Source organism: Corapipo altera, unplaced genomic scaffold (assembly GCF_003945725.1).
Source record: "Corapipo altera isolate COAL_440 unplaced genomic scaffold, ASM394572v1 113, whole genome shotgun sequence".
NCBI classification, from domain to species: Eukaryota; Metazoa; Chordata; class Aves; order Passeriformes; family Pipridae; genus Corapipo; species Corapipo altera.
Window position 1 is genome coordinate 10,524,638 of NW_020884895.1, and position 23,048 is coordinate 10,547,685.

Consider the following 23,048-nt stretch of genomic DNA (forward strand, 5'->3'; position numbering starts at 1 on the left):
TGGAGCTGGGAAAGGTGAGCAGGAGGGTGACAGCAGTGGGCACAGCCCCAGTCCCAGCTGCTTTAGGACTGACCGGCCTGGGCAGCACCGGGGTGGCTGCAGGGACCCTTTGCTCTGGGGACTTCTCCTTGCCCATGATCAGCAGGATTTGGGATGCTGTGCACTGGCTGCAGCAGCAGCTCCCTGCCATTCCAGGGGGCACATTCTCTCCAGACTCCTGCTGATAACTGCTGTGGTGTTTTTAAGGCAAATAGGACGGTGAGTAAACCTCGGGCGCCAGGTGAAACCCTCCTGGCCATTCCCAGGGGCTACGTTTTAACAGCATTTCTGATAAGCCCTAACTCTGATCAGAGCACCATGAAATATTAAAGCCTGTTGATAGCTCATTAGAGGCACTTTTGGCTGGCCCCGCAGTGTGTGCCACGGGCTCAGCCTGCAGCAGAGCCTGAGGAGCAGCTCTGTGTCCCTCAGGTCAGGGAATCAGTGGCTGGAGGGAACAGGGCACTGTCACAGCGAGGAGAAATAAGAACTGAAATCCTGGTAGGCAGCTGTGGCCACTCCAGCAGCCCCAGCTCCAGCAGCCCCATGGCTGGCTTGGGAGAATGCAGAAATATGGGCTCATGGGGAAATCAGGACCAGGGGGCTCATCCTGGGGGGACTGGCCATGTAGGTGCTGCATCCTCCGTGGGTTTGGGGCATTTGGGTGGTGGAGCTGGTTTTGGAAATGCATGGAGAGTGTCTTCTCCTGACTGTAGGTTCCTGTGTCAGTGTGGTGGCAGGCAGGGGTCACTGGTTCCATGAGGATTCCATGGACAGGGACACCTTCCAGTAGACCAGGCTGCTCCAAGCCCTGCCCAACCTGGCCTGAGGACCTTTCTCTGTCCCCCAACAGAGCACTGGGGCAGCACCAGGAGTTGCTGAGCCTGGACAAACCATCCTCAGCAGCCACACTGTGCCTCCCTCAGCCCCAAAATCTGCTCTTTTCCAAGAAACCCACTTTGCAGCTGCCCAGAGTCTGGGGAAAAGTCTGGAGCCACCGAGTGGTTTCTGGGAAGGAGCTTCAAAGCTGATTTTCTCCAGGTTTGCAGGGGCTGAGCAATTATTGATCCTGCAAATGACCCCTGCAGGAACCCATCGATCCCTTTGGAGCAGCAGATCATTAAAACTTCACTTCTGGATCTTGGAGATGGTGCCAAAGTGCTGACACGGCAAAATAACCCTTTGATAGGGCATGGAATTGTCCCCAAGCCTGCTGGAATTTGGGGAACTCTGAACTCACCCCGCAGGAACCTGCTCCCTAAAATGCTCTTGGCACTATGAGGCTTCACTTCTGAGTTTCCTTTTATAAGTTTTCCCCCCAAATATGGGAAAACCAGTTGGGAAAAAATCATAACGAACTGAGGTTTGTCTTTTGCCATGTGGTGAGCAGCATTTGGAAGCTGGAATGATCCCGTGGATTGATGGAGGGAAGCACAGCTCTGGGTGATGAACTAGGTGGTTGATAAAAACCAGCTCAGCACTCACAGCTTCAGTGATAGAATTTATGATATCTGGTAGACCCAAACCTTGTGATAACTGAGGCTTTTGTAGGAATTATGGAACAAATTGCTGCTGTGTTGGAGGTTGCCCAGAGAAGCTGTGGCTGCCCCTGAATCCTTGGAAGTGTCCAAGGTCAGGTTGGATGGGGCTTGGAGCAACCTGGGCTATGGAAGGTGTCCCTGCCCATGGCAGGGGGTGGAACTGGATGGGCTTTAAGGTCCCTTCCAACCCAAACTACTCCACAATTCCATGATAATCAAACCCAGCTCAGCCTGGTGGGAACCTCCTCCAAGGCCAGAATATGGAGCTCTTAATATTTCTGTTAAAACCCCTGAAGAAGCTCCCAAAAAAGCTCATCCATGGGCAGGGAGCTTGGAGCAGGGCTCAGGGGAAGCTCAGAGTTGCTGGAATCAAACCCACAGAGCTGGGATTTAATTCCAGTGCTTCCCATTTCTTCTCCAGCACATCTGTAACTGCAATAAGGCTCCAGGAACAAGGAGATGACTCTGCATATGTTAAACAAAAAAAAATAGGCCATTACCTCAGAGCTCAGAAATCTCTACTGCCAGCAAATATTTGCTGTTGGACTATTTAAAAAAAAGAGGGAAAGAGAGTGAGAGGCTAAAACACCCCTGGATGACTCTGATTCCTTCCTGGGCAGTTCTGCTGTTAACAAGTCTGGGTGTCCTCCAGAAAAGAGATGTATTTTCTTGAATAAATAAATCAAATCTAATAAATAAATAAAATCTGTTCATTCACATGTATTATATATTTATTTATATATCTATTTATAGATTTTATTTACTAAATATTTATTTATTTAATACCATTTTCTTTTTTTTCAATAAATAAAAGGTGGAAATCTCACAGGGCAATGATCTTGATATCAGTGGGTTGTCAGGCTTCCCATCTCACAGTTAATATATTTTATTCCTTCCAGTAAAAATAAACATTAGAAAGATTGGGTTATATTTGTTGTCCTCTTGCAAGAATTCCTTATTATTAGGATTTTAATCCCTGGACTCCTTGGAAAGGCTTCCACTCACGTAATGAGTTTGGAAGGAGGTTTTAGGGTTACAAATAATGAACAATTCTTCCTGTAAGGGCTGATTTGCTCCAATGGCTGTTTTTCTTTTGAATAAAATTACCCTAATTTCAAAATTCCAGGATTAAACCTGGATCCAACACCATCCATATCCAAGCCCTCGGCTGTCAGGGACTCCAGGAGGAGATGTGTCCACGAGCAGCTGGGCACTGAAATATCCTCAAAGGAATAAAAGACAAATTGTCCCGGTTGGAATGATCCCTGTGCTGGTTTGGAATAACCAAAACACCCTTTTTTTTTTTAATTATTATTTCATTTTTAGTGTTTTCCAAGGAGCGACATTTTTCCAGCCACATCCTCGTTGGTCATGGAGGTTCTCCAGGGGCTGCCACGCTCCAGCCCTGGAATTCTGCCGTGACTTCATCTCACTGTTATTTACAACTCAGCCCAAAAAGCTCAGCCTCTTCCAATTCTTCGGGCTTAAAAATAGCCGCGGATTCTTTCCCAGCCCTTTTTTCTCTCCCGCGCGGTTTTTGTGCCACCCACACGACTCGCATGAGTCAGGAGGAGCGATTCCCAGCGGGATGATCCCGCCCCGGCTGCCCTCGGGCATCCCGAGTTCTCCCGGAGCAGCGGGCGCTGAAAGGATGCGCTGGGATGGTCCTCGCTCCATCAGCTCCCGCATTCCAAGCGGGATCACTCCTGTTCACATCCCAGCTGCTTTCCTGCCGCTCCACACAGGGATTTCAGGTGATCCCGGTTTTCCTGGGGGTCACTAAAAGCGGGGCAACGCCCCGGGAATACCATCCTGCTGAGAACCCTGTCCCATTCCCCCTTTGCTCTTCCCCTCCCTCTGAAGAGACTTTATTTTTACTAAATTAAACATTTCCCACCCCAGTTTGTCTCACCAGCCCGAATTCCTTGGATTTTCCCTGGTTTTGCAGGAGGTAAATCCAACATTCCTCCAACTCAGGGCGCTCAGGGAATCGCCTGGGAAGGAGGTCGTTAAAAAGTGGGGTGGGGAAAGGGAGAAAAGCTGTTTTTCTGGGAATAGGGCAGGTGTGGGGCTGTGTGATCCGCAGGGAAGCATCCTAAGGAAGAGACGCAGGGCGGGATGAGGATGCTGAGGTTGGAAGGGCAGCGTGGGGGCGGGATGAGGGGGCAGCAGAGGTTTGATCCTGCTATTTTTAGCCGTGGTGTTTACACTCCATAAATAACCACGTCGGCCTCGGAGGCGGCACAAAAAGCAGGGAAAAGCTCCGGAACGACCCTCCCTGGATCCAATCCTCGGGCCTGAGGGATCCTGCTGGCCACCACCCCACTGGTGGGCTACTTTTGGGCAGCCACGAACTGGTGGGCTGGTGGAGAAGGGCAAACATTCCCTGTTGGGAATGAGGTGGGTGGGTCCCGTCGGGCCAAAAGAGATTTGCCGTGTCCAGCCCCGGCTTCCTGCACAGCCTGGGCTCGTTAGTTCAGCCGCTGACATTCAAATCCTGAAAAATCAGGATAAAAAAATAGGGAAACGTGTCACGGGTTTGGTGGTGGAAGGGGAAAATCCCACCTTGCTGTGCACTGGGGAGTTCAGCATCCCCCCGGGTTGGGGGGCTGAGGCTGGGGGTGGGTGATGGTCTCAGCCCCCCCCGCCCCCCAGAAACCCACCAGAACCTTGATTTTCTGACCACCAGCTCCTCAAACCACGGAGTGGAGGCAAAGCACATGTATAGTAAAATATATATTTAGTATTCTATGTATTATACAGATCAATAATATACAGTAAAATATGTATTTTACTGAGCAGGAGAACGTGTGTCTGAGGCCGAAACGCATTTTTAATCCTTTCATTTTCATTCCCCCCCTGTGCCCACTGACCTTCCTTTCTGTTGTGCTTCCCATCTGCTGCCAGCCACAGCCAGGGGTTTTGTCTCTCCTTCCTGCCCCATCCAGCAATTCCCTCTGGTTTCCTTCCTCTCCTTTCCTGGCTTAGAATCCTCCTCTCTCCTCACTTGCTTTTACCCCAAGGAGCAGCCGGTCCCTGCCTTTTATTTAAGCAAAATCAAACCCCACAGAGCAAAAATAGTAAAAAAAACCCCCACAGCTTCTCTGGGCAACCTGTGCCAGGGCCTCACCACCCTCACAGGGAAGGATTCCTTCCCAGTATTCCCTCTAAACCTTCCCTCTTCCCATTTAAATCTACTGTGATAGAAAAAATAAGAGTTGGGAATAGAATAAAAACTGTCTCTGCAAACCCCACGTATTTCTGCACTATAACAGAATGTGTTGGGAACTGCCTGAGTGGTGCAGCAGGAGTTCAGCAGGATTCCAGTGAGCTCGTTTGTGCCTTTAGGAAGGGATATTCCCAGCTTAGAGGCAGCTGGACTCCTCCATAACTCAATGAAACCACCCATTATCGGACTTTTAAAAATAATTCTACGATCCCACGATTTTTAAATTATTTTATTATACCGTCGATTTATTATTTTATGTTATTTTTTTTTATTGTTGTGGTTTATGATTATTGCAGTTATCATCTGTTATTCTCTCTGAGGAGCCGGGATGAGCCGCGAGCGGCTCCAGGGGGATGCGGGAGAGGAGCAGCGGGGCCGGGGAGCTGTTGCCATCTGCAGGCGGCTCCGGGGTGGATCACTGGAGATACCGCTGGGGATCCACTGCTGTGGATCGCTACAGACACTGGTGTGATCGCTACAGACACTGGTGTGACTGGGAGAGTGGCCGGTAAAGGGGTTTGGGGGCCGGGAGCCCCCAGCCCTGGGGAGCACCCAGGAAAGCAGCTCCGTTCATTAATCCCGTTATCCCAAATCCAGCGGCGTCCTGGCTCGTGCCAGCGATGCCACGGGAGAAGGGCAGGGGTTGTCCCCATGTGCTGGGCACTGGGGAGGCCACATCTCAAGTTCTGGGCCCCTCGGGATAAGGAGCACATGGAGAATCTGGAGTGTTTCCAGGGAAGGGAACGGAGCTGGGAAGGGGCTGGAACAGCAGGAGCAGCTGAGGGAGCTGGGGGGGCTCAGCCTGGAGAAAAGGAGGCTCAGGGGGGACCTTCTGGCTCTGCAACCCCCTGACAGGAGGGGGGAGCCGGGGGGGTCGGGCTCTGCTGCCAGGGAACAAGGGACAGGAGGAGAGGGAACGGCCTCCAGCTGTGCCAGGGGAGGGTCAGGTTGGATATTGGGAGAATTCCTTCCTGGAAAGGGCTGTCCAGCCCTGGCACAGCTGCCCAGGGCAGGGCTGGATCCCCATCCCTGCAGGGATTTAAAAGCCCTGTGGATGTGGCATTTGGGGACATGGGTCAGTGGTGGCCTTGGCAGTGCTGGGGATGGTTGGACTCGATGGTCTTAGAGGGTTTTTCCAACCACAACAAATCTGTGATTCTATGACTTTATGATTCTGTGGTCAGGCCAAACATTAATTCCACGATTTAGCTAGTTACAACAGGATCACACAGCACTCATTTGTCATTTGAATGAAAAATGTCCCTTTCCTGACAAAGGGGATTTAACTGCACAGTGCCTTGTCCCGAGCTGACAATTCCAGCCCACACTGAGCTTGGCACAGGGTGCCCTCACAAATTCCTGCAGGAATCTGTGAATGGCTGTTCTTTCAATACATTCAAAGAGATTTTCTTGCTTTGCATCCATTTAATGATCCCATCCACGGCTGGAACACACAGGCTCTTGTGCTGGGATGGAATCCAGCAAGTGCAACCAGCCACTGATGGAGCTTTTTCTTACAAAACATGAATCCTTGGAGGAGGCAAACAATCCATTTGAGCACTGCTAACCCTGCAGCCTCGTGACTTTGTGTTGTCATGGCTGGCTTTGGGCAGAGAAAGAGCTGGGACCCCAAAGTGGGAAATTTAGGGCATTTACATCAGTTTTCTTTATGGCTCTTTCTTGTTTTCTGGTCAGCGCTCTGCTAAATATATTGGTTGCTCAAATAGTATCCAAAAAGCAAATGTATAGCCTGCTCTAAGTGGTAATAGTAATAATAATAATGACAATAATAGTAATGCTACTATTATTACTACTAATAATAGTAACAACAAAAAGAAGATTAGAAAAAGAAAAAATGAAGGAGGAGAGGAAGAAAAGAAGTAGGAGAAGGAGGAAGAGGAGGAGGAGGAGAAGGAGGAGGAGAAGGAAAAAAAGGAAGAGGAGAAAACAAAGAAGAAGAAGAAGAAGAAGAAGAAGAAAAAGAACAAAGAAAAAGACAAAGAAGAGGTTTGTCATTACAAACCTTTGTGCTGAAAAACCTGTTTCTGAAAACCCTGCTCAGATCTGCTGAGGGAGAGAGAAGAGCTGGCTCTTTTCCTCATCTCCTCCGACACTCCTGTTGCCCTCCACACGCGTGGTCCAGGCACTGGGAGTCTGGGATTTATCCCCGTTGTAACACTGGGTGGCCTCTCATGGCACTGCTCATTCCCTACCCCGCGGCTGGGATGGATGTGGGATTCAGGGATGCACCTACAACAGGGTGAAAACACTCCGGGTGCCTCCAGAGCCTGATTTTTAGGTGACAAGGGAATAACCTGAGGGTATCTCAGCATGTGTGTCCCGACCCCTCCGGGGAGGCTTGGCCGGCGTTTCCCAGGAGATGGGAAAGGAGCTGCAGGGAAACGCCCGGTGCTGCCCTGCGAGCGCTTGGAAAGATCCCTTCGAGCTATTCCCTAAATCACTCCCCGTTCTGTCCCAGTCCTCGAAAGAAAGAGGATCTGTGCTTCGGGAAACTGAGCTCCAGCCTCTCTTCACCACCGCGTGACTCCAGTTTAAACTGGGAAAGGGTTGCTGATGTAAATCTTCTCCCGGTGGTGAATCAGACCCTCAGAGGGAAACATTTCATTGGAGCGTTTGGGATGGAGCTGTTGCGACCCCACAAACCACGTGCCTGGGCTGGGCCTGCCGGGGGTAATTAAGGGATGATTGTGCGTAATTAATGAACGTTCTGTGTGTTGTCACAGCAGCAGGATGTTTATTGCATTTCATTTCAGCGTGAGGATGTCTGGGAAAGCAGGAAAACGATGGCTCAGCACAGCCAACCTCAGCAAGCTCCAAGGGATGGGGCTGGGAGAGACAAGACACATCCGCCTTCCCTTCCTCATTTCCCTTCTGTCCTGCCTTTTTTTTCTTGTTTACTCTTCATTGTGAACAATTATTTGCACTTTCAGACTCGTGTCCTTGTTTCATGAACTTTTTCCTTCTCCTTTTTCTGGTGCCTTGGTGGTGCTAACAAGGGGATTTCCTTCGCTGGCATTTTCCTCTCTGCCCAAACCGACCCTTTAATTCACTTTCTCAGCGTCTCCCATGAAATGTTGGTTTCTGTGGTCAGGTTTTGACCAGTTTTACACCCGTCCTTTGCAGCCCAAACATGACAGCTTGTTCCCATGAGCTCTCTGCCTATGTTTGCCTGGGGGTATGGATTTTCCAGAATTGTTTGGTGACGTAGGAACAGCAGAGGGCTGTGGTTGGATGCCTGGGGGTGAAATGGCAGCATCAGGAGGCTCCCAGTTCAGCATATTTATACCCAGGAACTGAGCACTTCAAAAGCACCTGGAGCAGCATTTTGAGCCTGTGTTGACTCAAGTACTTACATTTGTTTGTAGAGCTTATCTGCTGGGTGCCCTGGGCAGACACAGAAAGGGGCACCCCAGACACACCAGAGCTGCTTTGGGGTTGGCACAGGGAGAGGAGGGTGATGCTGAGATGTGGACTGGGGCCGGATGAGCCTTTGGAATAAGAGGGATAACCTTAAAATAAATACCTGATACCCCCTCTTTCCAAAGGGCTTCTCTGGGCACAAACAGAGGTGACTTTGGATGTTTCCAGCCTGGGAGAACTGTGGCAGGGGTGGGGCCTGAGGGTCTGCAAGGGGGGGTTTCCTTGCCTGGAGCTCTCTTGGAGGCCTGGAATTCCCCATCACCCAGGTTTTGCAGGTTCTCCAGGACTGTTGGACTGCCCTGCAGAGGTGACTTGGGTGCCATCCTCTCACCCACTGCTGGCTCTCCGGGGTTTACTGCACTTCTGTGGGCACCTGAGATGCTTCAGGAGCATTTTACTACCAAAATACCTGGGAAGCTTTCATTCTTTTTGTTTGAAGGAAAAAAAAGAATGCCAATGTGCTGCTGCAAGTTTGGGCTGGTTTTCATCTTATTTTCACTTCTGTTTTTTTTTTTTTTTTCTTTTTCTTAGCAGCTCTGCCAGCATCTCAGGGCAGATCCTGACGTGCCAACTGTGAGGGCAGCACGTGGTATTTTCCCTCCCTGAACTCCTGGCGGTGTGTGGAGCTGCCCACAGTGTTTCCTGCAGGCAGAGGATGGGGTGACATCAGGGTGGCAGTGCCCTGCCTGCCCTCAGGGTCAGCAAAGGGCAATGGGAGTGGCACAGGCAGCTCTTTCCTCACGGGTGTTCAGTGCCTGGGTTCCTGTGTGGCATCAGCCAGGAAACTGGTGGCAGTGCCAGCCCATGTGCCTGAGTTGGGGCACAACCTGCTGTGTATCCCAGCTGCCTGAGGGCAGGGTTAGATGGAATATTGGGAAGGAATTCTTGGCTGGGAGGGTGGGGAGGCCCTGGCACAGGTTGCCCAGAGACGCTGTGGCTGCCCCTGAATCCCTGGAAGTGTCCAAGGCCAGGCTGGACGGGGCTTGGAGCAACCTGGGCTAGTGGAAGGTGCCCCTGCCCATGGCAGGGGGTGGCACTGGATGGGCTTTAAGATCCTTACCCAACCCAATTCTATTATTCTAGTAGGTATATACAATACTCCTAATATATAATATGTGCAGAATATGACGTGTGCATATATATAATATAATATGACATGTATATATATAAAAATATAAATATTTATGAAGTCGCACCATACATATCTGCACCCGTACTGAGGGAGGGGGGGTGTGTGAGTGCCGTGTACATACAAGCCCGTGTATCTCTGTAGTATCTCCGGAGCACCTGAGCGCACCCAGTAAACCCCCAAAAACGTGTTCGGGGGGGGCCGGGAAGGCGCTCCGGAGGCGTGTCCGGGGCGTGTCCTCTGCGCTCCCGCCCCTCCTCCCGAGGAGGCGGCGCTTCCCAGGCGGTCCCGCGGCGGGATCAGCGCCGCGATGTCCGAGCGCGGGCAGGAGCCCGACAGGTGAGCGGGGCTGGGGGGCCCTGGGGACCCGGCTGACCCCCCGCCGGGCATCACCCGGCCCCGCGCATCCTCCCGCGGCCCTCCCCGCCGTCCCCGGGACCCTCCGCCATCCCCTGGCCACCCCAAGCGCTCTTGTCCCTCTTGCATCCTCCCGATGCCCCCCTGCATCCTCTCCGTGCCCTCCTGCACCCTCCCGGTGCCCCCCTGCACCCCCTGCCCTTCCCCATGCCTTCCCAGCCGTTCCCGATGCACCCCTGCACCCCCAGCCCTCCCGATGTCCTCCCCGCCCCTCCCGTGCCCCCAACATCCCTCCCATCCCCCAGCATCCTCGCAGCCCCGTTCCCATCCCCCAAACCACCTGCATCCCTCCACATCCTTCTGTTTCCTCCATCCCAAGCCCCGCCCTCCCTCCCCCTCCCCATCACCGCGTGTCCCCCCCCCATCCCGCACCGAGCACGGGAGGTCCTTCCCCTCCCAAAAACCCCCATCCACGGGCGGGTTTGGTGCCCGCCCGTGCACCTGCAGCGGGGGAAGGGGGTGGGGGGTGGTCCCCGCCTTTCCGCGTCGCCGCGCTCCGCATCCTCTTCCCCGGGCAGACAAAAGCGCCGAGCGAGCCAGCGGCGCTGCCGCCCCGCCCCGAGCCCCCGCAGCCCCCCCGGCAGCCTCTGCCCCGGCCCCGCTCCGCCCCGAGCCCCTCCCTGACCCCGGGGTCCCTCTGCCCCCCGAGCACCCCCCGACCCCGGGGTCCCTCTGCCCCCCGAGCCCCTCCCCGACCCCGGGGTCCCTCTGCCCCACCTCGAGCCCCGGAGTTCGGCAGAAAGGGCCGGGGGCTTGTGGCGGTGGGACTCACGTGCAGCAGAGCCAGGCGGCCCCGAAAGGGCCGGGAAAAGAGCCGGGAGCAGGGATGGAGCTGGAGAAGATGAGCCCCCCGGGGTCCCGCTCCCGTTATTGCCGTAACCCGAGGCAGCTGCGCCGCGAGCAGCGATCGTGTTTATCTTCGTGTTTATCTCCTCACGCTCCAGCGGGCGTTGGGAAACCCCCTCTCCCACCGGGATCCTCCGGCAGGGAAGGGCAGGGGCGGCAGCGTGTTTTTCTCTGCCGCGGTTAATATTAACATATTAACAGTTATTGCCGTGGACAGTTACTGCCTGGACAACGTGCGTTTGGTTTGCTTGGTTGTGGTTTTTTTTCTTTCCTTTCTCTCTTGTTTTCTCCCTGCCCTCCGGAGCGCGTTTTTCAGCTCGGGAGGCGGGAAATGCAGCTGCGAGGGGTTGGAAGCCAAACGTGATTTAAGCAAACCTAATTTAGCAAGCCAGCACTTGGTGGAAGGGTTGAAGGGTTGCACAAACAGCTCTTGGCTCGTGTGCCGTGCCTGGGGAATATCCAAGCCTTGTCCAAACATTGCTGATATGTATAATTTTATTTTATTTTTTTTTTTTAAGATACAGTTTGGAAGCACAAACACTGTTGTGTAATTTCCTGCAGGGGGGGGAAAACCCCTTTTCCTTTCCCAGTTTTTCCTGCCCTTGACCCACCGACTTCCAACTCCAGCATGGAGCACCCCCTCTGCTGTGCTGCACTCAGGACCTCCCAGCTTGCATCTCTTTCCTTATTTCCTCAGCAGTCCAATCATTAGGGGTTGATTTTCCTGCCTCTATAATTACCACCTATTCATTTGTTTCTCAGTTTTGTGTTTGAGTGCCCCAGCGTGGCAGCAGCCAGGGCTCTGACCCCTGTGGTGATGCCCACTCATTCCATGTGCATCCTGGGAGCTGGGACCTGGAGCAGGCAGGTGGTGGATGCAGTGGCAGCCTGGGATGGCCAAAATCAGCCTCCTGGATGGCCAAAATCACCCTCCTGGGCTGAGCTGCTGAACAGCAACTCCCACATCTTGGCCTCACCATCACCAACATCCCTTGGCATCACCAGGGTGGCACCGTGGCATGCCAAAAAGCAAAGGGATAGTTGCTTTTTCCCTGCCTGCATGTGTAGGGCTGCTGTTCCACCCTCCCATTGGAATATTGCTGGTGACTCCAAAGTGCAGGAGGGCTGGATGTCACCTGCTGCTTTATGGTGTCTGCACCCAGGGCCATTCCCTCCCTCAGCACAGCTTTGGTGGAGCTGCATGACAGATACTGTGGAGCTCCAGGGAAAGGTTTCCAAACTGGATCTTTGTCCATAAATGATAAACTCAGCAGATTTTCCCTTGTTTAGGGTGAGTGGAGGCTGAAGGTTGGTCTGAATTTGCCCCAGGCCACAAGTGGGGCTGTTGGATCCTCTGCCACATCCCAGCCACCGTGTTTATCTGAGCTTTGTGCCTCGCTGGGGATTGGTTGGATTGCTGCCAAATCCAACGGGCGCCTGGCACGGAGGGCTGGGCTTTGGAAAAAGGGGCCGGTGGGAATCACACACAGCAGAGCCAGGCAGCCCCGAAAGGGCCAGAACAGAGCCAGAGCGGGGGAGGATGTTGGAGAAAATGAATATTTAATCACCAGCCCCCCGTCCTAAGTTACCTCCCAGCCTGCAGTTCCCTGGCCAGAGCCTGGGAGCGATGCCAGAGGGCGGGAGGTGGGTGAATGCTGCTCCTGTGGAAGCGTGGGAAAGGATTGGCAGCTCTACTCATGTGTGTCTCCTTTTGTCTTCCAGCAGAGCCGAGTCCCTCTCTTCAGATGAAAAAGGTACAGGAATTTTCCTTTGGAATGGGAAGGGCAATTTTATAACCACTGGCTTTAAAAACCACCCTGTAAAACCTTAGTTTGTGGATCAGTTTTGTTTTGATTGTTCATCCTGATTGCTATTTATTCCCTTTCTCCGAGCTGCTGAGTAGAAAATTGCCAAGAGAAGGGTTAAATCTTTTTCAGGCTTGTGTTCCCTGACTGCTTTTCCCTTTGCAGAGGTGACATCCAGTGGCACGGAGGGAGAGGGAGAGGGCTCCACCGAGGAGCACCTGGCGGGTGAGCACATGTGGGGCTCAGGGCTTTCCTCACCCTTGGGGTGGTGTGGCCAGCCCTGCATCCCAGATTTCCCCACAAAGCACGTCCTGAAGCATGTCCCTTACTTTCTAATGCTGGTTTGTCTTCAACTTGCATTTGTAAGAATAATTTATTAAAGCCACGTTCGGTGCATCCGCACAAGTCACGTCCCTGGTGGGACACACAGCTCCTACCAAGGCTTCTCCCACCTACATATATGCCATGGAAAACCATAATTTAACTGGGATATGCCATGGGTGAAGCTCCAAAACAATCCCAGGTTGTATAAAACATTAGCATTGAATATGTTGAACACCACAGGTACCCTTTAGAAGGGCCTGGGTGACCCCAAAGTTTTCTACACTGCTGGGATTTGATGCTCTGATGCTCTTCTCTGCCTCAGTATTTTTTCTGCTCTGTTATATTATGTAACCTGCTGACTCACCTGATGTATCCAAACCTCTGGATGTATCCTTGGATTCATTCCATCTGTGCCTAATGGGGTGTTAATTTGTTAAGGAGAGGCCAGTTCCGGAAGCAGCTCCAGCAGCAGCTCAGAGGAGGAGTCAGGTGAGCATAACATTGTGATTTACCTGTTATCTCCCTCTGGAAACTGATGTTCAGTTTAAACCAACTGCTTTTCCTGGGAATAATCTCCCAGTTAGTGTAGAATGTTAACCCAGAGATGGCTTTTCCAATTATATTTTTGGGAACCAGTGATTTCCAATCAATGATCAAAGAGCAGCAGCTCGTGTTTCCTTCACCTCCCAGACACAACCCCACGGTTGTTTTTGCAGCACAACAGTTGTCCAAACACCACGAGGCCATAAATTGCCTTAAAACTTGGCAGCAAAGCTGGCAAAACAGGATGGACAGGAAAAGAATTAAAGGAAGCTGTTGATGAAAATCTGATGGGGTTTGCACTTCCACAGGTTGTGCCTCCAGCAGTTTATTCTGGTTTTTGTGCAAGACTATCAGCCTTGAGTTAAATAATTACAATGTTTTCCCTCGTCAGATGTGGAGGAAGGTCAGGGAGTGTGGTTTTATTGTGTCCTTTGTATTTGTCCTGCACAGCATGAGGAAGCCAGCTGGTATAAGTGATGCAGGAGGGGTGATGTGGGGTGGCAGGAGGGGTTTAGAGCTGGCCCTGCCATCACCTCCACACCTTGGGATTGCTGGAGAGCTTCCCCAGGAAGGAGGGGCACAGGGGGCACGAGCTTCCATGTGCAGTGGGTGTTCCTGTTGTGATTCCAATCCCTGCTGCAGCTCCAGGGACTGGAATAGCAACGCCTTGGGAAGCAGCCAGCGTCTGGCAGTGTTGGTTGATGTTTGCCAGGCTGTTGCTGCAGCAAGACCTTCTCTGCCTCTCCCAGCTCTGCCTGTCCAGAGGGTGTTGCTCCTGGGATGCCTTTGGGACAGCCTCCCTCCAGGGTCCCTCTCCTTGGGATGTTGGGATGGGAAGCAGCCCATCCTCACGCTCGGCACAGCGGCTCCACCACCCACCTGCTCCAAAATCCCCCCTCCAGGCTCCGAGCCTGAGGTGTCAGCTCCTCTTCCATTCGGTCATTTGGGAATTACCAAGGAGGATCCAGGCACTTCCAAATCATTTTAGGCACAAACACACTGCAAACAACATATCTCTATTTTCCCTGCTCCTTGGCAAGGCTGGTGTGTTTTCCGTGCCGGTTGTTTGAACTTTGTCCTTGGCACAATGAGGCTCGTCCTGGGGATGAATATTTTTTTTAACTGCTGTGAGAATTTCCAGTAGTTTGGGCAACTTTGGAGTTTTTGGCAAAAGTTGTATCCTAATGATCAGCTTCATTCCCAAGCTGTGCAAAGCCTGCAAGGACTCGGTCTCAGGAATGCTCATTTCCTTAAGGCTTTATGAATTTAAGCAAATTAAACTGGGGGGGGGGTTGTCCTGGGGGAATGAGGAATGTTCTCCTTAAAAAGTTATGAATTTAGGCAAATTAAATTGAGGAAAAAAACCTGCTGGAGACTGAGGTGTTTGATGCAAACTTCTTTTTTTTCTAGATGAAGAACAGGAGGAGAAGGAATCTCCACCGAGCTGCAATGAATCAGGTAGGAACAGATCTCCTGAGGGTTTTGGGGTTTTTTTGCCTGACTGTTTAATTACTTTGCTTTTAATGAGCTCATCTTCCTCTTTTCCCACTAGGAGAGAACTGCCTGCCACCCTGTGAGCATTGCAGAAATGAAAATGTAGGTTTAGAAGAAAAAAAAACCAACTCATATATTTTGCATGAGATAATTTGCAACTTGTAATTCCTCTCTCTCACTGCCTTTTTAAAGATGTATTTTTTTTATATTTATTTATAGGACCAGAAGGAGGAAGTGACCCCAAGGAGACTTGCTGGAGGACAATTTGTGTATGGATTTTTTTTTTAATATATTGGGTATAAATTTACATTGTTCTCACCAAGATACTTCAGTCTTTGGTTTAAGTGGGAAAATGGTAATTTGCTGCACAAATGCATTTGGAGATATAGTGGAAGATATCCCCAATTCCTTAAAAATAAGCAATTTAGAGCAGTTACCTATATTGTCTCCAGATCCTGGTCCAAGAAAACTCTTGGGAGGGTTTCCTGCCTCATCTTGCTGCAGTAATTAACATCAGGCACATTTTTATGTGCTCATTTCAGTCTGAACACACATGAGGGATCTTACCCTGCTTCATTCTCCCCATTAGCAGTGACCTTGCATTTTTCCATGGATCCCAGCCTTATTCTCCCTCTCTCTGCCTTGGAATTGTCCTCGGTGTGGGATGTTGGTGTCCACGTATCCTTTGGTGTTCTCCATGTTGGATGTTGAAGTTGTCCACGTGCAGTGTTGGCTCTGACATCGAGTCTGAGCCTTTTATGTTGCAACAGCTGCCTCGGGCAGCAAATACTATGCAAAATGCTCATTACAGCTACTTTACCTACACTGACCGGGCTCTACCAGTGTTCAACTGTCCCGTGGCAGCTAAAACACAGAGACAGGAGACAAAACCATTGTTGTGGCTCCTGTGCTGTTCAGATAAAGTGCTGGGGAGGGAGTTTCTCCGTTATCCCTCACAAGCCACATTTCCACGGGGTTTTTTGGCAGTGGAAGCCGAGCTAACACGTGACTCTGCCCACCCCAGGCTGCAGCTGGATGCAGAGGGGACCTACCAGTGCAGCCTCACGGGCTTGATCTTCGAGGTGACGGGCTGTGTGAAGATCACCTACTCCCTGTTGTCCTGGAGCAAGTACGCCAGCCTGGTGGCAAAGCCGTGGATCGTGGGCGGGCCCCTCTTCGACGTGCGCTGTGACTCGGCCCCCGCCCTCACCTCCATCCAGTTCCCACACTCCCTGTGCCTCGGGGGTGAGTGCCCGGGGGGAATGGGAGGTGGGAGGGGGCTGTTCCTGCAGCGGGAGGTGCTGAGCAGCCCCGTTGTCCCCCAGATCATGGTGCCGGAATGGCCTTCAAGGTGCTGCACGTCAAGGGCGAGGGCGCGGCCATCGAACCCTCGGCCGCCTACTCGGCCTCGCACGTGAGGTGGGTGGTGAGCTCCCTGTCGCCCGTGGGGCCCCTCATCCAGAGCCAGGAGCCTGTGCAGTACCACGGGGCTGTCATCCTCTACAAAGCCGTGGATGAACATCCCTCCCTGTCCTTCCGGGTCTACGTGGCCACAAACAACGACTCCTTCATAAAGGTGCGGCGCGTGTCGGGTGGGACAATACGGACACAACACGAGGCTGGGGGTGGGCAGGGTGAGGGGTGGGATCATGGAATGCTTTGGTTTTGGTCCCCCATAGACAGAGACACCTTCCACTAGAGCAGGCTGCCCTGTCCAACCAGGCCTGGGACCAAGGGATGCCCTTCTCTCACCTCAGTGTTTACGTGCAAAGATATCCATCTCTCCATAATGACACTTCCATGCTGAGATGTGCCAAGTTAGGACATGGTATTTAAGTAATTACCCTGGCCAAGGTGCATGATATTTCAGTGATTATATTGGCCAACTTGCCTGCTTCAGCTCCTCTCCCAAATTCCACTAATGAACCTCTGCAGTATCTGGTACTGACAGAAACGTCTGCTAACCCAGAGGATTTTCAGGAAGCTCCTCATAACCTTCTCCACTGCTGTGCTTTTCACATCTGTTTTATATAAATCACCTAAAAATACCTACAGATGACATGACAGGGCAGCAACAAAAGTGTGATCTACCAGGAAGACAATTTGACCATTCAGACAAATCTATTTGCTTTGCCAGAGGCCATCCGAGACCTGTACTAGTTTATACATTCCCACTGAAAAGTACCTGGGAATTTGGGAAGACAGCTGACAATGCATTCATCCACGTGCCTCCAATTTTTCCTGCTGCCAAAGATCACGTCACAAATGAGGAGAACAGAGCAGAGAGAAAAGAGGGGATGTGGAACTAAACCAGGATAAAATTACAGCTTTGCAGAATTCCTTGCAATGGAAAAATAATTAGGAAGTTGGTGTTGTACTGATGGTTCATATCTGGCTGTGTCAGGAACATGACTTTATTTTACCCTGATACGGTGAGGACAGGGACAAATAACCTTCCTTTTCTTCAGGGTTGCAAACTCTTTTATCTCATTTCACCCCCGTGACCACAGGTTTGAAATGTTAATTTCTTTGCTGAAATGAGTAACCTTGAAACCGTATTCTTAAATTTTAGGACATCTCAAAAGCTGTCAAACATTCAAATAAGAAATTTGTTAAGATTGACAAGCCCCCTGTGTGCCAAAAATTACTCCAGAATGGAAAGAGGTACAGATTGGTTTGTGAGCCAGAAGCTGAAATAACTCCTGAGGTAAGTCCCTTAAACGACCCTCACTTCCTGCATTGCAGCTTCATAGAAATATGGCCCAAAAAGTCTTTTCCTGTACATTACTGCACTGTACATTAAGACCATTTTTCACATTCTATTTACCTCTTAGAGCCCTAAAATTTTGGATGAAATCCTGATGCTACAGCAGGAGAACTTTGAGGGGATTGGAGTTGGGCTCTGTCCCAATTGCTTCCTCTTTAGTTTATGTTTTGGGTAAATATTGATTTTTGAAACATTTATGTTGTGTAGGAAATTGAATTTGTTGATGGATCACTCTTGAAACTGAAGAGTTACATTGAAGTGTATGTGGAGAAACCTGATGAGTTCACCTTGTCTCTGGTTGAACTGGACTCTGATGCAACTGTGTGGAAAGCAAAACTCCGAGAACGTGAGTCTTTGGGCTTCAGGGAATCATGGAATGATTTGGAAGGGACCTTAAGGACCATCTACTTCCAACCCCCCTGCATATTACTACATATTATATTATTATGTGTATATATAATATAACTTTGCAAATTATTGCACTATAACATACAGTTCTGTTGCCTATTTTGACGTGCTGCAGCACGTTGAATAAAAGGGGAAAAAAATCTCGTTATATAAAACCTCCTCTCAGGGGTTGGAATCCACCCAACAGCTTTGGTTTGTGCCTGAGAATCATTGAAGGTTGGGCAAAAAAATTGGGAATTCATCCCTCACCTTTTGATTCCTCTGCCAACTCTTTCCAGGGGACTGGATCCATTATGATCAGAACAAAAACGAGCAGAAGAGGAGCACAGGCAGTAAGTCAGCTTGGAGATGTTGGGGTTGGGGTGGCTTGTTCTCTGTGCCCTTTCCTTGCTCCTGTAGCTCAGGAGATGTGACACAAGTGACTTCACCTCTTGCTTCCTTCTCAGGTGTCAAAAAAAGGAAACCAACCCTCAGCATTTTGGAAGAAGGGGGACTTTGTAGCAAAAAGCAAAAGACTGGTGGCACTGCAGGTACAGCCTCTCTGTGCCCTTTAAAATAACATGTGTGGGGTTTTTTGTGTCCTGTGAGAGTGAGGGGAGACCTCACTGCAGTTCCAGCTTCCTTGGGAAGAGTAGAGGAGGGGCAGGGACTGAACTCTGCTCTGGGGGGACCGGGGACAGCACCCAGGGAATGGCTGGGGCTGTGTCAGGGCAGGGTCAGGTTGGATCTCAGGAAAAGGTTCTTCCCCCAGAGGGTGGTTGGGCACTGCCCAGGCTCCCCAGGGCAGTGGGCGCAGCCCCAAGGCTGCCAGAGCTCCAGGAGGGTTTCGATGATCCTCTGGGGCACAGGGGGTGACTCTGGGGATGTTCCTGTGCAGGGCTGAGGGTTGGACTGGGTGATCCTTGTGGGTCCCTCCCAACTCAGCACATCCTGTGATCCTGTGAAACTGAGCTCACTTATTTAAAGACTTCCACAAATCACTACCTGGAATGCTCCAGGCTTGAGGAAGAGCAGTTGGAAAGCTGCCCATGGGAAGAGGACCCGGGTGTGGTGGTCAACAGTGGCTGAACATGAGCCAACATGTGCCCAGGTGGGCAAGGAGGCCGATGGCAGCTGGCTGGGATCAGGAATACTGAGGCAGCAGGACCACAGAAGTGATTTTTTTTCCCTGGGGAGGCCCCACCTCGAGTCCTGGGGGCAGTTCTGGGCCCCTCATGACAAGGACATTGAGGGGCTGGAGCGTGTCCAGGGAAGGGAACGGAGCTGGGAAGGGACTGGAGCAGCAGGAGCAGCTGAGGGAGTTGGGGGGGCTCAACCTGGAGAAAAGGAGGCTCAGGGGGGACCTTCTGGCTCTGCAACCCCCCTGACAGGAGGGGGGAGCTGGGGGGGGTCGGGCTCTGCTCCCAGGGAACAAGGGACAGGAGGAGAGGAAAGTTGTGCCAGGGAAGGTTTAGGTTGGATATTAGGAAGAATGTCCATGTCTTTTCAGATGGAATTGGAACAAAAATCCTGACGGACCAGCAGCTGATGGCGGTCGCGAAGCAGTTGGGGCGGCAGTGGAAGGAAATCGCCATCGAGTGCCTGGAGATGGAGATGAAGGACATCGAGGAGATCCAGGGCATGGAGGACGAGGTCAACATGCAAAAATTCCTGGTGCTGAGGAAGTGGAGGGACAGACAACAAAGCAATGGCACTGCAGAAGCTCTGCAGAGGAGTCTGGGTGCTAAAGGATCCTATGAGCTGGAGCTAATGCTGCAAGGTATCTCCCTCTGGGTTTGTTGAATCCCATCCCTGTTTGTTGAATCCCATCTCAGCTGTGTTTTAAGAATTCCCATCAGAGAATTCACCAACTCCCCAGTGTGTGGTTGACTGTGTAGGTCAAAATTGTCTCCCTTCCGTTATCAGGGTGATTTTCTTTTTTGTGGTGTTTTTATCGTTCCCTTCAAAAATCAAAATAAATAAAAAATAAAAAAGAAATTACAGACTGATATAAAATGAAGAATATTTCTGCACTGACTGTGTTGAGAGCACTCTCAGCAGGACCTGGCTGTCCTGGCCAAGCAGGTCAGTGTTATACACCCAGACCAATTCTTGGTCTTCTCTGGAAGTCCCAAGAGGAGATGTTTGAGTCTTTATTCTTGTGTATTTTTATTTGTTCTTATATATTCTTCTGTATTTGTGTATTTTAATTAACACCTTTCCCTGACTGATGACTTAGCAGTTCTGAGAACTGTCCCTGCCCCTGGTAGGGGGTTGGAATTTGCTGACCTTTAAGGTCCCTTCCAACCCAGACCATTCCATGATTCTATGAACCAGCCGAGGGCAACTGTCCTCAAAAACTAAATGTGGGTTTTTTTCTGCAACAGCAAAACCTTGTTCTTTTTTAATTCCTTAACTAGGACAGGAGAAAATGGCCTCAGGTTGTACCAGGGGAGGCTTAGGTTGGATATTAGGAAAAATGTCTTCATGGAATGGGTTGTGAAGCCCTGGCACGGGGTCAAGTCCCCATCCCTGGAGGGATTTAAAAGCCCTGTGGATGTGGCACTTGGGGACATGGGTTAGTGGTGACCTTGGCAGTGCTGGTTGGCCTTGATGATCTTAGAGGTCTTTCCCAACCTGATTCCATGCCTAATTCTCCCTAAAAACAACCTGGCTGTAAAGGGTGGAGAACTGTCCCTCCCAAACCTGCCTGTGCCCCAGCCTTGTGCTGCCTCGGGGGGTTTTAAGACGTTTATTATTCATCTGGAATATTTTTTTTAATGCAGTTTTAATTTACCTTGGATACTGCAGTGATTTCCAGAGCTCAGATAACTTGTGTTTGTGTTTTCCTTCCCTCAGGTTTCTCGGCTCAGTGCTGAGCTGGAAGGACCTGCAGTGGGAGCTGCCCCATCCAGCCATTCCTCTCCTCTGGGATCTTGCCGGGATTCAGGAAGGAGGATACAAAGCATCATCACTCAGAGGGAAGATTGGGCTGGATCTTCTCAAGGAATGTGAATGAAATTTTGGATATAAGCCACTTCCAAGACTTCCAGGAGCTGTGGATCCCGATATCTCCGGGCTTCACCCGCAGGGAATCCCACCACTGCCACCTCCTTTGAGCCTCTCCTAAAAGATGGGAACACTGGAAGAAACCAGGTTGAATTGTTCGCTCCAGGATCGCTACCTGGAAAAGATTTTCATTTACATCAGGGGAAAAAACAAGGGAGAAAAGTTACACAGGAACTTTCATCCCCTTAAAAAACCCCATACTGAACTGCCCGAAGCGGGAGGTACATTGGATTTCTCATGGATGTCCAAAATCAGGGAAGGATAATCCTAAGCTTGCAGACAGATTCCTTTGCATAATCACTGTGTATATATAATTCCTGTACATACTCCTGTACATTCAGTCCTTGTTAAGCTGTGGTTCTCTTCTCTAAAAACCCCAAAGACTGATTTCACAGAAGCACCACTATGTACTCCAGGCAGCTTGGAATTTTCCCTGGGAATTTCTTTGCTACTCTTCTCTGTATAGTCTGTATTTTTATGAGACAGGTTTCTTTTTTTATGTTGTATAATTTGTTTTTTATATGAGAAACTTTTTCTACTTTTTACTTGATTCATTTTAACTCGAATTAGGTGCTTAAACTACCATGGGAGGAGCCTGAATCCCTGGGAAGGCCCCCCACGTGCTACAGAATTGGAAAAGATTTGGGAATAATGTGATTTGCAGGACGAGAGCGGTGACCTGATCCGGGATTGTCTGATTTTTAAGGACGTGGGATGCTTGGGATCACTTTCCTCTGAGTGTGTTCATGAAAGAAAAAAGCAAACTTTAAAAAAAAAAAGGATTAAATGGGAACCATTGACACTATTTACATACGATTTTGGATTTATTTTTTAATTTTGGCTACTGGATGAAGCGTTGTGAGGTCATTGCCATCTCTCCAAGCCTTGATGCTTCTGCTGCTGCAGCATCTCATTCCTTCCACTAGCCCAGGTTGCTCCAAGCCCCATCCAACCCAATCCAAGATGGAAACAGGATTTTAAAATATCCCAGTTACCTTGACATGCCAGCAGTATTCCAAGTATTTTAAAAGTATTCTTATTGTATCTCCAGGAACAACAGTCACTATGATTTTTAAGCTGATTTGAATTTTATTAGGCAATAAATAGAATAAATAAGGAATATAATATATCATAAATAAATCATGGAATAGGATATCCTGAGTTGGAAGGGACCCACGAGGAAATGGATTATTATAAATAGGTCTCAACTGGGGAAAAATAAGCTGAATAAATAAAACATGATAAATTACAGTTGGTGCTAAAATCTAGCTTATTTCCTAGGAATGTAGAAGTTTAACCTGACAGTTCCAAAGGCACTGGCACAGCTCCGTAAAAAAAAAAAAGATTTATGGAAACTGTGCCTATTAAAAATTCCTTTTAACCCCCCTCCCCGAGCACGTGGCAGGGGGTCGATCCCGCTGGGCTTTTTTTTTTCTCTCCAAGGAATCCTCAGGTTGGGTGGATTTTTGCCGCTCACAGGGAGCTCTCCGGGGAGCTCAGGAAGTTCATCATCCTGGAGATGGTGAGGGAGCGGATCCGGAGGGCCTGGAGCACCCGGCACAGCCGCAGCCTCGCCGGGAATGACTCCGCTCCCGCTCCCGCCGGCGGCTCCGGAACGTTCCGGCTGCTGTCCAGGGCCTGGCACAGGGAAAGGAGTTACAACCATCCCACCCATCCCAAAAACTCCACGGGGCTTTTTTACCCCCCCCCCCCGTGGATCAAGGGTAAGATTTGGGAATAAGAGTGTGTTTGTGTAAGCGAAGCATTGGGAATATTGAATTGTGGCGTTGGTAGGCTGAGGGTGGAATTGGAATTATTTGATTATTTAATTAATATATTTAATTGTGCCGTTGGTAGGCTGAGGGTGGAATTGGAGTTATTTAATTAATATATTGAATTGTGGCATTGGTAGGCCGAGGGTGGAATTGGAATTATTTAATTAATATATTGAATTGTGGCATTGGTAGGCCGAGGGTGGAATTGGAATTATTTGATTATTTAATTAATATATTGAATT

The 23,048-nt window shown here is 50.2% G+C and overlaps 2 protein-coding genes across 4 annotated transcripts in view; one reads left to right on the forward strand and one right to left on the reverse strand.

Annotated features, from left to right (window-relative positions):
* Positions 1-10,456: 10,456 nt before the first annotated feature.
* CARD8 (caspase recruitment domain family member 8) lies at positions 10,457-21,783 on the forward strand. Of its 3 annotated transcripts, none has more exons than XM_027647443.1 (15): positions 10,458-12,286; positions 12,365-12,396; positions 12,613-12,672; positions 13,210-13,260; positions 14,725-14,772; positions 14,867-14,910; positions 15,028-15,077; positions 15,833-16,053; positions 16,134-16,384; positions 17,381-17,515; positions 17,783-17,921; positions 18,262-18,315; positions 18,430-18,513; positions 19,473-19,742; positions 20,822-21,783. In XM_027647443.1, the coding sequence occupies exons 1-15, from the start codon at positions 12,270-12,272 to the stop codon at positions 20,839-20,841; spliced, it is 1,476 nt and encodes a 491-aa protein (XP_027503244.1). In that variant the 5' UTR covers positions 10,458-12,269; the 3' UTR covers positions 20,842-21,783. The 3 variants fall into 3 exon arrangements, with proteins under 3 accessions (XP_027503243.1, XP_027503244.1, XP_027503246.1); XM_027647445.1 differs by having other exon boundaries at positions 12,368-12,396; XM_027647442.1 differs by having other exon boundaries at positions 10,457-12,396.
* A 451-nt stretch (positions 21,784-22,234) lies between these two features.
* Positions 22,235-23,048, reverse strand: part of IL12A (interleukin 12A) — a 3,808-nt gene continuing 2,994 nt past the window's right edge. Inside the window, exon 5 of the mRNA XM_027647662.1 lies at positions 22,235-22,675. Within this exon, the coding sequence (XP_027503463.1) occupies positions 22,505-22,675 (171 nt within the window). The 3' untranslated portion in view covers positions 22,235-22,504. The remainder of the gene's footprint in view (positions 22,676-23,048) is intronic.